We start from the raw sequence: 14,613 nt of genomic DNA on the forward strand, positions 1-14,613 counted from the left end.
CGGCCGCGGCCACGGGCGCGCCCCTCGCCGGCCCGGGGCGCCGGGGCGCGGGCGGCGGCGCCGGGGCGGGCGGGCGGCGGGCGGCGAGGCGCCGGGGCGCGGGGCGGGCGGAGTTGGGGCGCCGGCTGCCCAGCGCGCGCGCCCCGAGCGCGTCCCCTCCCGCCCGCCGCGCCTGCGCACTGGCGCCCGCCCGCGCCCCGGCAGTGGTCCTCCGCCGCGATCGCGCTGCGACAGGCGAGCCCCACGAGCCCCGATCTTGGGCGGGCAGATTCCGCGCCCAACTCTGCGCCCCACGTCTCACACGCCCGAGGGGGCACGTGACCTTGGGTACTGCTCTTGCCTCTCCGAGCCTCGATTTCCCCACCTATGCACAACGGAGCCCACTCCCCACCCCCCAGGAGTCTTTCGAGGCGTTAAAAAAAAGCCAAAATTCCCAGGAGGGGGAGGAACAGCCCTGCCAGATGTGTGTCCCCTCCCCAAACAGAAACAGGTCACCCGAGAGGAGCCCTCACTCCGCTTTAGACTCAGTCAGTGCCCACCGAGAAGCCCCAAGGATCCCTGGTCACACATGCAGGGAGCTCTAAGTGGCTAGTTCGCCCACGGCCTGGGTGGGTGGTGGAAGCTCTGCCTGTTGACCTAAACAAAAATAGAGCCCTGCAATGAATGTCCAAGGGAAGCTGTGAGGTCTGGGTGCAGGGATAGGTGAGAGCTGAACGGAGAGATAAAACAGCGCAACTGTCTCCCTAAATAGGAGCTGGCCATGCAAATGATGGTAAGACGTTTTCTTCTTCCAGCGGAACAAGTGGCAGGGACAGATCTGCCGCTGATGCCTGATGTTTGCACCTAGTGACATCCATTCACTAATCGAAGGGACCTTACAGAATTTCATTTGGTGCTCAGGATGGCCCCGAGGTCGCTGCCTCTGTTCCCCTTTAGAGGGGGTCCCAGAGGACCCAGACGGTAGAAAGGATGTAAGGAACCCTTGCCACCTCTGGATCCCATGGGTGCACCAAGGGCTACATCTCTCACGAAATTTTGCAACCCAGACGCTGTTCCTCCTACAGGAGGCCCTACTTCCAAATGCTCAGTTTCAATCTGTCCTGCCCAAACTCTACTCTGTTTTAGAAGACCCCAGGGATTCTCAGTGTAAGAGTCACTGCCCTCCTATTATAGAATTGCAAGGATTAGAATTTGAGGTGTTCCCGTTTTCTTTGGAATTAGTATTAGTTTGAGCCACATGAACTTGTTTTTACATGTGCCCACCCAACATCTCCAATAGTTCACAATCAAGGTCTTCTGGAACCATTTGATAACCAGCTAATATCTCTTCTTGGGCAGACTCCCCAGCAAGACACACCCAGTGCAAAGCCTGCCTGGCACCAACCTGCATGCAGACTAAATTGTCTTCAGCCCAGTCCCTGCTCCTTCCATGAAGGTTCACACCTACTGCTCTGCAGCCTCATTTTCCGGTCATTTTTCTCTCTGTGTTCTTTAGGCTGCAACCCGTGGAGAGCATCAGCTGATGCTGAGAAGATGGTCTGGCTCCACCCTTAGGTCACTACTGCCTTGAAAAGCACCATTGTTACCACCTGATTCCCAGTTGTCTCTAAATGCTAGTAAAGTCTGCAAGATTTCTCAAGTACACACCTCAGGTAGAATCTTTTGTTACTTAGCATTGTGTGGTTTTTATATCCTAATGATTTTATTAAAGCAAACCTGAACAATATCCAAAAGTGTTCCTACTACATGAAAACGAAGGACGTATAGTGAAGTCATTTAAATGCAAAGTTCAAAAGTAAACTGCACCTGCTTGCTTCTGTGTCAACTGGCAATTCTTTCTTCACTATTTTTTTTTTTTTTTTTTTGGTGGAGCCAGCATCAACTGCTTTCAAGAGAACCCAGAGAACCCTATATTCGGGTTTGGAAAGAAGGTGGGTCTTGGCATGACCCTTTTGCTCGCTGCCACAGCTGCCCGTCTTCCTATGTCTGTCTGTCATACCTTACTTAGCATCTTGGAAAACAGCCTTTTGTCACCTCTGTTTTGTTGGTGAAGAACCAGACTCAGAGATGCTCAGTTGCTGGCAGAGTCTCACGGTCTAGAGGGAGCGTGGGGTTCCTTGCTTCAAGCTCTGTTGCAAAACTTTGGAAGGCAGAAGAGTCTGTAATTGCTATTGTCGGTGTTGGTATGGGCTTGTACAGTGATGTGCTAATGCTCTCACACTATGTGCCAGGCTGGAAGAAGGGCTTCACTGGACAGTTTATAGCCACAGACAAACATAAGTTATATATGATACAGTGGGAGCGGGGGTGGTGTGTACCTCCCATATGACTACTGTCCTTATCAAAGGAGGAAATGTGGGCACAGATTCATACACAGAGAAAGTACCATGAATGACACTGTCACAAGCCAAGGATCTCTATAAGAGTGTCCAGAGAAAGGCCTAGAACAAATCTTCTGGACAGAGTCACAAAGAGAAAATCTAATCCCCCGTGGAATATCTGCCACTCCAAAAGATGACAGCTAGAGGGGTGGCCTGGCTAGCCAGAGATATGCATATATGTCTGAGGGCCAGAATCTTGGTCACTCCCCAGTCACTACAGCATCTCTCTCCTCCATCATCCACCTTACTCTCTAATAAATAACTAAATTTAATTTTAAAAACCCACAGTGCACTTCGAGCACTTTTGTTCAGTGGGTGTGTTTCATGCCCAGAGTCTTCTCTTCCATCCATATGGGAGAATGTCACTGGCCACCCTCTGCGGGTCGCTCTCACAGAGCCTTCCCATGTGCTTTTGTGTCGATGCCTTGAGACTGCACAGGATAGGATCATTCGTGTGATGAAGAGTGGGTCTGGCCTGAAGCCTCAGCCCATCTCACCCAGTCCCAGCTCATATCTACCCTAGGTCATGAGACATCATGGCTAAAAGAGTGTGAATCACAGTACTGAGCTGACTAACGCCTCAGGGCCTCCCATGCCAACTGTGGGACTTTAAGCAAGCTACTCATCCTGTCTGGGTTCTGACTGTGAATTGTGGATTTAGTGCCTAGCAAAATGTAGGAAGAGGGAACCACAGACACACCGACTACCCTTGCATAAAGTAAAAATGATTTTGCTCAGCCAATTCAGTGCTCTATATACACACAAGTGGGTGAGGGTCACTCAGACTCTTGATTCAGCCATCTAGAGAGTGGCCCTAGTCCAGAGAACTCACACGGTCCTGCTTTAGATCACTGATTTCCACCTACTGCAGTCAGGGATCAGCATTTAGAAGAATGTGTACCATAGTTTATTCCCACTCCATATTTGGAGACCAAGTTTCCCTGTGAACCTGTGGGGAGATTAGTGTCTACTTTAATTGTCTTTGAACCACTGCCAACACGAGGAAAGAGGCTGCCAGGTCTGTGACTATAGGATGCTCAGGGAAGTTAATGTTGCCATGCTAGTTTTTAAGTGATCAAATGCACACATGAAGGCCTTAGAATAGGGGAGCCATCAAAGCGTTTGACATGCTCAAGGATCAGCCTTGAGCAAGCTGATCCCTGCTGAGGGTCCAATATGGTTTGTCTTCACCTAAATTCATGTTGGGGCTTAATTAGTCCATGTAGCAGCATTCAGAGGCAGGCTTTAGTGGGAGGTCATGGGGGTAAAGCCCTCCTAAGTGGACTGCAGGGACAGTTAGCAGTTCTGCCCCCTTTCCCAGCCCCCGTGAATCCCCACACATCCCCTCTTCCACTTTATGTGTGTGTATAAATCAGCATAGACTTCCTCCAGAAGCTGAACAGAGTCTAGCATTGTGTTCCTAGATGCCCAGCTTTCAGAACTGTGAGGCAAATGACCCCCTTTTCTTTATAAAGTCTCCATCCTCAGGCATTCTCTTATAGCAACAGAAAACGGACTAGAACAGGTCCTGGCTCGCTGCCTCCAACTCATTTCTCCCAGCTCCATCAGACGCACACACAGTGCCTCCTCCCTTCTCGGTGCTTCCTGTGTGCTTCCTTGGAGCATCAGGGCGCAGGAAGGGGATTTCGACTTCACTTGACAACATTCAGAAACCGTCTCATGCATCTGTTTAGGACTCTTCCTTTCAAAAGGACAGAGAACCTTAGGCTGCCTTAATCCAAAACAGAAAAGGGCTGGCTCTCGTGACTAAAGGTCTGGGGTAGTCACAGCTGTGTCCATTCCAGAGCTCTGGAGCCTAGAAACGCTACAGATGGGGCTCCCACTGTCACCTGCCAGGCCCGGACACGACCCCATGAGCAGGTGCAGGGGATGGGCTCTTATTTCTCTGCTCCTGGGGCTGAGGACTGAAAATGAAGTACTCCAGCACTCCAGGCAGGGCTGCAGCTGCACAAGGAGGCGTGGGTAACAAGCAGCAGACATCAGGGAGCACAGCAGGCAAGATCTGGGCTCTCTGACGCGGCCACTCCAAGCATCGGTGTCTTGTGGGGTTCCCTGTGGCATGGAGAGGGGGGAAACAGCAGTCAGACCGTCGGGTTGATGTTTTGTCCTTAGTATATCTCTAGAAGTTGTTATCTATTTCATGAACCTTCCATGGGAGACCCAAACAAACACCTGTTCACTGTGATCGGGTGCCACTTTCAGACCAAAGGAACACCAGCCCTACATAAGCTCTGGTGGGTAAGCCAGTGAATGTAGTGGGCTTCCTTACAGGAGCCTGGGCGACCCCACCCTGCACCACCGTCAAGTCTCACCCAGGAGGATGGTTTTCCCTTAGCACTGGATGGAGTTCCCACTTCGGCTAACCTCCCACCCCTCTCTATACTCAAGCTCCAGACAGCCACCACGGCTAGGGCAGGACTGCAAACAGCTGGCAGAGAAGCGTAGAAGGAGGTGTGAAAGCTCAGGCGGGGGTCTACCTTCGAGAAGGGAACACGGACAGACCCTTATCTTAAGCGTCTCTTGCAGGTAATTGGCGGGCTGTTATGCCTAGAGGACAGAGCTCCACACTAGGGATGCCATCCCTTCACAGACTTATCAGCCTTTGCCTAAAAAGTTTAAAACCATCATATCTTGAACATTCCCTTAGATTTCAGTCTAGTGATCATCCCTATGTACATGTGAACTTCACAAATGTACGTGGTTTTCATTGTTCTTAAATACAAACAAGGAGCCCAGCAGAGAGCGAACAGGGATAAAGGGAGTTTCCTTCTTCTCTACAATGCCTTAAGACCTCACTTGTCATGATGCCCTATGCCTCATGGTGAAATCTCCCACAAGCTGCTCTGTGACTCTTCCTCTATCTTCTTTTCAGACCAACTGATGTCCCAGCTTCTCAGCCATGCAGCAAAATCTTCAACCTCCATTATTATCTGTACACAGTACTGTGGCCTGTCTGTCCCATCCTGCTCATGCTCTCAGAGACAGTGAGTCATTCCAGACACCTACACACACTAACTCAGATTTTCCTAAGGAAGAGCCATCTTTCTGAATGTACATCACACACCCCACAAAGCCCAAAGCTAGTGCATCCAAATCCTGCATTTTTATTGCAATTTATTTCCACTGAATTTAAAGGCAATTAGAGTCATTGAAGTGTACTGGGAATCTTAGATCATCACTCCTGTCTTTTCTGATAGAAAGGCCAGCTCCTGTGTGGTAGGCATAGTGTATAGTACATACTCCATCTTTGCTAATCCCTCTGGAGCTCTTTGGCATATCCTAGGGGTGGTGGGTATGGCTCTCCCAGCCATTTTGCTGGCTACTGTTGTTCAGGTCTGTCCTGGTGTGCTCCCTGCAGCTTTCCTGCAGGGATCACGGCCTTCTGTCCTTGATCCAGATTACTTTGGGGGTGACTGCCAACTTCATAAAGGCTGCCTAGTGTTTGCAGCGTGTCCTCATGGGGTCTGTTTCGTAGGTGAACAGTGCAGGAAGGTACTAGACTATAGAATTTGGAGAACAGAAGCAGCTGCCTCCAGGCTCCTCCCTTGCTGAATGCAGCCTGGAACATTTGCATCCAAACTACCCCTACCCTGCCTCTGTCCATCACTGCCTGCCCTCTGCATTGTTCTCTTAAGAAAGCCAGTGTGTGACAGTATCTGAAGTTTACTGGAAGGAGGAGTATAGGAGTCAGGGCCTTCCAGAAAAACAGAAGCAATGGAATATGTGTGTTGCCTACACACACACACACACACACACACACACACACACACACACACACACACACGGGGGGGGGGGGGGGGGGAGCATGTTCATGAAGAAAGGTATGTTTTGCTCATGCAATGATGGAGGCTGTTAAGTTCAGGATCTGCAGAGTTGGTGGGCAGCTAGAGACCCAGAGAAGAGTTCATCTTGTAGGACAAGTTCAATGGCCATCGGCTGGAGAGGTCTTTACTTCTACATGGAGGCCAGTCTTTTTTGTCTTTTCTATCCAAGCTTAATTAATTGAAGAGGCTTAACTAATTGAATGAGGCCTAGCCACATTATAGAGAATGATCTGTTGGGCTCAGAATCCACTGGTGTGGATGTAAATTTCACCCCCAAATCACTCTTGTAGATGTAGATTGGAAACAATATCAGGCTACCTTTCTAGGCACTGTGATCCGGCCAAGATGACACATGAAACTAACCTCACAGAGAAGTTGGCCCAAGTCACCAGTAAGGAAAGGATAGAGTGTGTCTATTTGTGGGAATCAGCGGCAGGGCCACATGTTCTGTGAGTGGGCACACTAGAACCCAGGACTCAAAGCTTGGAAGGTACATTTGATGCTGGGCCAGGTGTCTTTCTGTTAGGTTTTCTGTGAGTGCAAGAAGAAAACAGAACCTTCTAGAACAGAATCTCATTAGGGGAAAGGCATCTATTGCATTATAACGAAGGTGACTTTGGACAAAGAACTTGGGCAGGAGGTGTCAAACCCCAGGAGACCCCACTCTGCCCTCCTCTGCCAACGTCCTTGCTTTGAAGGAAAGGGAGCTGGTATTTACTGGTCACAGATTGCCACGTGATTGCAAAGAGCAGGGAGACTCCAGCAGCTGGGCAGCCACACCACACTGACTCTACCTGTGGGCAGTGACTTCCTTGCCCCTCCCCCCACGTGAAATGAGACGTGTATTCTTCAAACAATGGTAGGGTCAAGATCTTCCCAGCAGAAGCCCCTGTGAGAAATGTCCTGCACTTGACTCAGGGACAGGAGGGCAGGAGAGAAGGCAGCCTCTGAGGCTACTAGGCTGTCACGTATCCAAAAACAAAGAAAGGGTCTCTTCCCACCAGGAGGCATCCAGGAGAGTGGAGGGCAGGACAGTAACATCCTAAGACCAGCAAGGTCCCCTGACTGAATGAGGACAGCAGGAAGGGATTCTCTAAATCCCCCTAGCGACTGTTGGGGTCAGCATGTGCCCCTGCCTGCCTGTCCCCAGGTGATTCATTTTCGCCAGAGCCTGGGTACTTCCCCAAAGCCGCCAGGACCCGATTATTTATAGTGACACTGGAGACCTAAGCTGATGAGCGCTAAATGGATTTGTGTAAACCATCCTGGAGCTGCAGATGGGGAGGAGGCCAGAGGGCTGGGTGGGTAGGCTTGGCCTGAAGTGAATAGGGAAAATATCGAAAATCAGGTCTGGCTCTGGAGAGCAGAGTGTGGTGAGAGTCGGAGCTGACAGCTGCGCTTGAAAGGCCCAAGGAACTCCAGCCTGAGGATTTGTGCTAAAAATAGCATCACTGGCTTGTGGGTAGAGAATTTGACCCAATTAGAGATTACCAGTTTCAGGAATTACTGGAAAAGAAATCTCATTAAATAGGTTAAATATAGGAGCCAGAAGCTTAAAAGGCCATTTGGGACTAAAAGGAAACCCAAAACTCCAGAAAGATTTAAAAATAAATTTTTGTTTCTCCTTTAAGAGCAGGGGTCTCAGTGGGCTACCTAAACCCAGCCTCTGTCTGGAAGGTCCTGAGATGAGCTCTCAGGGCTTGGATTCACAGACAGGGCCAGAGGCTCCTTCGCAGCCACCTTGCAGCCCTGGACCTGAGCCCAGAGCCGACCCCACTAGCTGCTTTTGGAGGGCTAGCTGTGAAATGGCCATGCTCAAGAGTCAGAAGTGAACAGGGGCGCTGATCACACTCGACACACATACGTGAAAACACTGTCAGCGCACAGTGGTGTGTGCCAGACCCCACCCACCCCGGCTTCTCTCTGTCTCCACGCACCACCTAACCCCAGCCAGGAGCCCGGCAGTATGCTCCTCACCTCCCTCTCCTCCCCACGGCCAATCTGTCACCAAGTCCTATGGATCCTGTCCCCAAAATAGCTTCCTCCTGTGCATCTCCACACTAGACCTGTCACCGCCTGAATTCAGGTCCTCAAAGATTGCTGCCAGGACCCTCGGAGCTATCACCCTCTGTTCTCTTCCGGAAGCTCCCCACACGCACCTGCTCAGGCCCCAGCACAGAGTTTTCTCTGAAATGTGAAGAGGATCTTGTCATTTGCCGACTCGGAAAAACTCAGCAGCCTCCTAGTGCCTCAAAGCATCCCATCTAGTGTGCCTTCACAGGGCCGTGTTCCAAGAAAAACCCTAAAACAATACATAAAATGTAAAAATTAAGAAAGAAAAAACGCTGTCTTTGAACACACTCAGAGGTGATGAGCCAGAGCAGGCACACCTTCCCTGCAGGCAGAAGCTCCCGTTCCTCACCAAAGAACACCCAAGGCATCCTAAGGATGAGCCAGACCAGCACAGTAGCCCTGGGGCTCTTCCTGCTAGTTTCCCTCCTCTATACACACCTTGCTGCGGGTCCCCTTGGCTGCTCCCGGGGAGTCTTGTCCTGTTCCTGTGCTCTGCTTCTGTAGCCTGCCCCCATCCTTTGAAACCTTACCCCAACCTAGGATCCTCCTCTTTCCAGTTCACACTCCACGCAGGACACTTCCAGTCACCCAAAGGTGAGGGGTTTCCCACACTAACCAAAGCTGACAGCGGCTGGATGTCCTACGGTGTCACTCAGTTCTGATAACTGCTACCCAGAGGTTTAGTGTCAGACCCTACAGCTTAGGGCTCAGACCCTCGGCTGCCTCGGCTTTAGATGCCACCTGCATGCAGGGAGTCCCCAGGTCATCCACAACTTCTGTGAGGCACAGCTGCAAATCAGAAGTTCTTGTAACTCCAGCCTATGTTTCCAACATTGTTAAGAACACCTCAGAAACCTCTAGAAAGTCGCCTTGCTAGGTCAGCAGTTTGTTACAAAGGACATTAAAGGACACGGTTGAACAACCACAGGAAGAGATACAGAGAGGTTTAGAAAGGCCCCAAAGCACTGGCACTTGCAACCTTCCGAAGCTTTGGGGTGGACTGCCATCCCAGCAGCTGGAGTTGTTGTTGTTTACTAACATATAAGCCCAAGTTCCACCCTCTGAGGTGTCTCACTCATTGATTATTGGTGATCAATTAAAACATCACCTCATTTTTCCTCTCTAAATGTCCACAGGTAAGGCTGAAAGTTTCAACCCTAACCATCTCAAAATTGCTTCCTGCATCCTGAAGCTGGACACTCATAATAGCAATCAGTCAGCTCACTGATGTACAAAAATGCTTCCCTTTGGGGACTCTGAGGTTTGGGAAGACTGTGTGCTATGGAATGTGGTCAGAGATCACGTATCCACATCATCCCGGCCTGTTCTGTCCACCAGGCAGGAAACAACCTGGAAGTCCATAGCCTCATCTTTGTTCCCACAGTTGAAAAGGAGAAAGACTCTTCCAGCATGTGGCTCCAATCGGCAAAGGTCTTCCTGGCCCTGCTCTGGTCACATGACTTCCATGGGAGTAGCGCTATCCAGGAGATCAATGTCCTCCCTCGGGTAAGGAGGTATTGGAAAGACATTTAGGAATTGCCGTCCATGACAGCGGGTTGGTGGGGGAAGACCAGGATGCTGCTACAGTAAACTAGGGCCAGCCCTCACCAACTGAGAAGCAACCCAGTTGCCTCTACCCTGAAGAACAGCCCCTCATTGTCCATACAGACCCGCTGCCTTTACCCTCCCTGCAGCCTTATTCCTCATGCCAGCTAGGTTTGTTTCAACTTGACAAAGGCTAGAGTCATTTGGGAAGAGGGACTCTCAATTGAGAAAACGCCTCCATCAGATTTGGCTGTAGGCAAGTCTGTAGGGCATTTTTGTGATTGATGATTGATGTGAGAAGGCCCAGCTCATTGGTGGGGGTGGGGGGAAGGAGTGGGAATGGTGGGGATGGGGGTGGCAGTCCCATCCTTGGTTCTGGATGGTATAAGAAAGCAGGCTGTGTAGTGGGTAGCCATTCCAGCTTTGGTCTGGAAGTTCCAACCCCCATTTAGTTTTTGGTAACTATCATGCCCACAAGGCGGGGCCAAGGGAGGGCTTGAAGACCCGAGATCGGGACATGCCTCGCTCTTGTTGCTGGGAGCCTGGAGAGTTCTCCAGAGAACATTGCTGGACTACTGCTGAGTCTTTCCCAGAACCCTCAACCTACCTATTCCTTCATTTGTAAGTTACGCCATTAAATAAATCTCCTTTTAACTACGTGGAGTGGCCTTAATAATTTCACCAATAAGGCTGAGTAAGCCAAAATGAGCAAGCCAGTAAGTAGTGTTTGTCCCTTCATGGCCTCTATTTACTTCAGTCCCTGCCTGACTTCCTTCAGTGACAGACTGTTTCCTGGAAGTATAAGCTGAAATAAACCCTTTCTCCCCAACCCCCACCAAGCTGCTTTTAGTCAGGGTGTTTCATCACAGCAACAGAAACTTAAGACGGAATCTGGTTCCAGGTTCATGGGGTTTTGCTATGACAGACCTGACCATGGTGTTTGGAGGAAGATTATGGATGTGACTGGAACTTTGGTCGGAAGAAGCCATTAATGCTCAAAGTTCAAGGGGCTGCCCTATATGTTCTCATAAGGAACTTATAAGACAAGGCTGAGAGCAATACAGATGATGAAGGCCTGGCTTATAAAGCTCCAGAGGGAAGTTTAGAGTCTCTCAAAGATTATTATTGGGGCCATTTGTATGCTATTTTAAATTAAATACCACTAAAGTGAAACGTTTGCTTTTCTGAGACAGCCAATACTGGTCAGCTAGGGCTGAAGAGTAAGCTGTGATTAACTGACCAGCATCAGTGAGGCCAAATCTTCCATGAAGTATTTCCTTGAGGTCAGCACAGAGAAACCGTGGTGGAGGGGCAAGGATGTACCTTGTGCTGGAAGCTGCACTGGGTAGTGTGTGAGAGTCTCCCACAGCTTGTTTTGAAAGCATAAAGGGGTCATGGAGAGCAGCTGCAGCTCGGCACTGTGGAAGGACAGCAGAAACCATTAGTGAAGGTACAGCCTGTTGCAGTAGGAACCCCAGGATTGAAGGGGTCATAGAGAGAAGTTGGAGGCTGGCACCATGTGGCAGAGCTAGAGTCCCTGAAGAGATCCTAGAGGAGGGTATTGGTGAAGGCACAATCCAGGCGCAGTGGAGACCCCACTATACCAGAGGTGCGATTATACCCAGTACAATGGGCCAAGAGCCAAGGATTGCAGCAGCTGTGAGGCCAAGACAAGCTGTGTGTGCTGTGGATGGCAAAGCAGGAGAAATGGAGCGCTTTAGAGGAGCCCAGGAGATTGTGAGTGAGTCGAGATGTCTGACACTAAGCTTTTAACACTGCTAGACTTTGGTTTTGGTTTAATCTGGTTGGAAAAACAGAATTGTCCTGCCTCTTCCTTTTTGAAATAAGAAGTATATAACTTACTCTTATTTAACATGAGTCCACAGTTAATAGATTGGCATTTTAGAGAGACTTTGGATATATTAAAGAAACTTAGCTTTGAAAGAGACTTTGGATGTTTTAAGAGACTGAACCTTCAAAGTGTTTGAAGTTTTAAAGACTGGGACTTTTAAAAACTAGAATGTTTTACATTGTAGTATCAACATTAACATGCTATCTTGGGAACAAACAAGAAAGGAAAGGTTATGGATTAATAAGTGATGTATTTCTGTATCAAGCAGACATGGAGTCAATTGTTCTGGTTAGTTTTATTTCAACTTGATATGGGCTAGAGTTATTTAGGAAGAGGTACTCTCAATCAAGAAAACATCTCCATAACATTTACCTGTAGGCAAGTCTGTAGTTCATTTTCTTGATTAATGATTGATGTGGAAAGACCCAGCTCAATGAGGGTGGTGTCAGCCCTGGGCAAGTGGTCCTGAATGGTATGAGAAAGTAGGTTGAGCAAACCAGAGAAAACAAAGCAGTAAACAGTATACCTCATGGTTTCTACTTCAGTTCCAATCTCCTGGTTCCTCCTTGAGTTCCTGTCCTGACTTCCTTCAGTAATGGAATGTGACATGAGGGTTGTAATCTAAAGTAAACCCTTTCCTCTCCAAGCTGTTTTTGGTTGTGGCGTTTGTTTTATCATAGCAGTAGAAACCTAATTAAGACATTACTCTCCAGTGTCATTATACTTACCTGAATGGGGCCTGCCAAGTTCGCATTTATCTGAAATGTCAGAAAACAGTCTTAGGAAAGAGTGTGCTTGCAGATGTAATTTGTCATGAGCAAATGATGCCATCATCATAGAGCAACACATCAGTGTCTTCCCACACTTCCCAGAACTTACTGTACGTCAATAGATTATAGATGACACCTGTTCCATTGGCCTTTTTCACCAGGTATTCCTCACTTTCCCGGGCCATGACCATGACAATCCAATCTCACAATTCTTAGTATCAGTAGTATCTCTAACAGTCAAATCACACATTGTACTGCACACCATCACATGTAGATTATCAAGGAAGCTGGAAGGGGATAAAGAAACTATGACAGTTAAAAAAAAGCAATGGAAAGAATCAGTACAGCTGGTCAGATCTGGACACAATAAATAGATCACCGAGATGTTGAGGTGAGGTATGTGTGTTGCCTAAAAGTGTCCTGTCAATACGAGGTTTGATCATGTGAAGCTGTGTCTGAGGATAGCTAGGAGCACATCACCTGACAATTTCTTGGTCAGAGACTGGGATGAGCATTAAAAAGTGGCCCATTGGGGCTGGAGGATGCCTCATCATATGAGAGCACTTACTGCTCCTTCAGAGGATTGCAGTCAGTTGCCAGCACCCATAGGGACTGTCCATCATCCCGGTTTCAGGGGATCTGACACCCTCTTATGAACTCCATGCTCACCAGGCACACACATGATGCACAGGCATATAGGCCTGCAAAACATTCATACACACGAAGTAAAAATGTATCTTTAAAACAATAATCAGTAATAAAGTCAGCAATGAAATGCCTAGTTGGCGCCTGTGCTATGCTGTAGGCTGAAGAGTCTCCCCTTATGGATGTCTATGACTCTGGTCTATTCTGATAAGCCTGATATGTTTGGTGCATCCTGCATTTAGTGGTTGTTTTCCCACTGTTTGCTGAAGTGCTGTGAATCTCAAAGACCCAGAAATGTTCACATGGGTCTGCTTCCTGCAAATATCTGGTGGCTATCAAAGAGCTAGGTCATCCCACCTTAACTGTGGGTCCCCAGTGGAGTAACTGGCAAGGCATAGCTCATTCAATTGGTTAGTGCTCTTGTGACAGATCAACTTAGATTTAGTATGGACACAGGGAAGAAGTCATGGGCCAGACCAAGGCAGAGCTCGGTGTGACATTAGCACAAGCTAAGGAACCTCAAGGGTTCCTGGCCACCAAATGTGATGGGGAAAGCCCCCCATGCACACACTCCCTTAGAGCCTATGTGAGCACTTGGGGTGGCTCAACAGACCAAATTAGCATGAGGCAGGTTAACAAGGGGGAAAGGGAGACATGTTTTATTAATTTTTCACGTACACAGGGATCTCCACAGGAGTATAAAGTCCAAAGAAATAAATGAAACGTCACCTTTGATAGTTCTTCTACAAATGATGACAATGTCATCAAAGGAATAGCAGAGCAAATGCATCTCTAGACTAAGGTAATAAATTCTAGCGCATGAGTGGGAGATACATGCCTGCATGAAGATGGACGAAGATGAAGGTCACTCCAGTGAGTTTATTCATTTAGTTGTATTGTACCCCCAACTTGCAGTTCTGCTGATTAAAGCTATTTTCTTGCCTTTGGGGAAGGAGGCCATCCCTACAGCAATCTTCATGGCTTGATGCACATGGGAAAAGATAGCCTAAGTGATCCTTTCTGAAGATAATAGCCTGTGACTTCAGTCTGAAATAATCAATATAGCAATGAGAGTTAGTGATAACATGTCCTTTAAACTTTGTGACGTAGGACTCAATTTTTCTAAATGTGGCAGGTACCTGAAAGAATGTGTATTTTCCAGTTACAAACAGCTTAGCTTCCCACACACAACAAAACAGGTTTGTTAAGGATGTTCAAAGTTGATCTTTACAAGTGTCTTGTTGCTTTAACCTATTAATAATTGAAAGAGATCGATTGAAGTTGATTAAAGTCATCCATTCTGATAAGAAGCTCTCAGTGTCTCTTTATAATTCTACCAGTTTTTAATTCATGTCTTTGTAGTCTGTGCATTGAATAGTTAGCAATGATATCTTCCTGGTGAGCAGGAGGAGCTCTGCTCTCTAGGGTAGGATATTCTTTTCCCTAACATTGCGTTTGGTGTTTAAGTTGTCTTGCCTAGTTTTAATATTACCAGTCATCCC

The 14,613-nt window shown here is 48.3% G+C and overlaps 1 protein-coding gene across 1 annotated transcript in view; it reads right to left on the reverse strand.

Annotated features, from left to right (window-relative positions):
• Positions 1–4,227: 4,227 nt before the first annotated feature.
• Positions 4,228–14,613, reverse strand: part of LOC114694084 (sarcoplasmic/endoplasmic reticulum calcium ATPase 2-like) — a 153,884-nt gene continuing 143,498 nt past the window's right edge. Inside the window, 3 exon segments of the mRNA XM_037208840.1 lie at positions 4,228–4,454; positions 11,085–11,262; positions 12,425–12,454. Of these exon segments, the coding sequence (XP_037064735.1) occupies positions 4,228–4,454; positions 11,085–11,262; positions 12,425–12,454 (435 nt within the window).

Source organism: Peromyscus leucopus, chromosome 10 (genome assembly GCF_004664715.2).
Source record: "Peromyscus leucopus breed LL Stock chromosome 10, UCI_PerLeu_2.1, whole genome shotgun sequence".
Lineage (NCBI taxonomy): Eukaryota > Metazoa > Chordata > Mammalia > Rodentia > Cricetidae > Peromyscus > Peromyscus leucopus.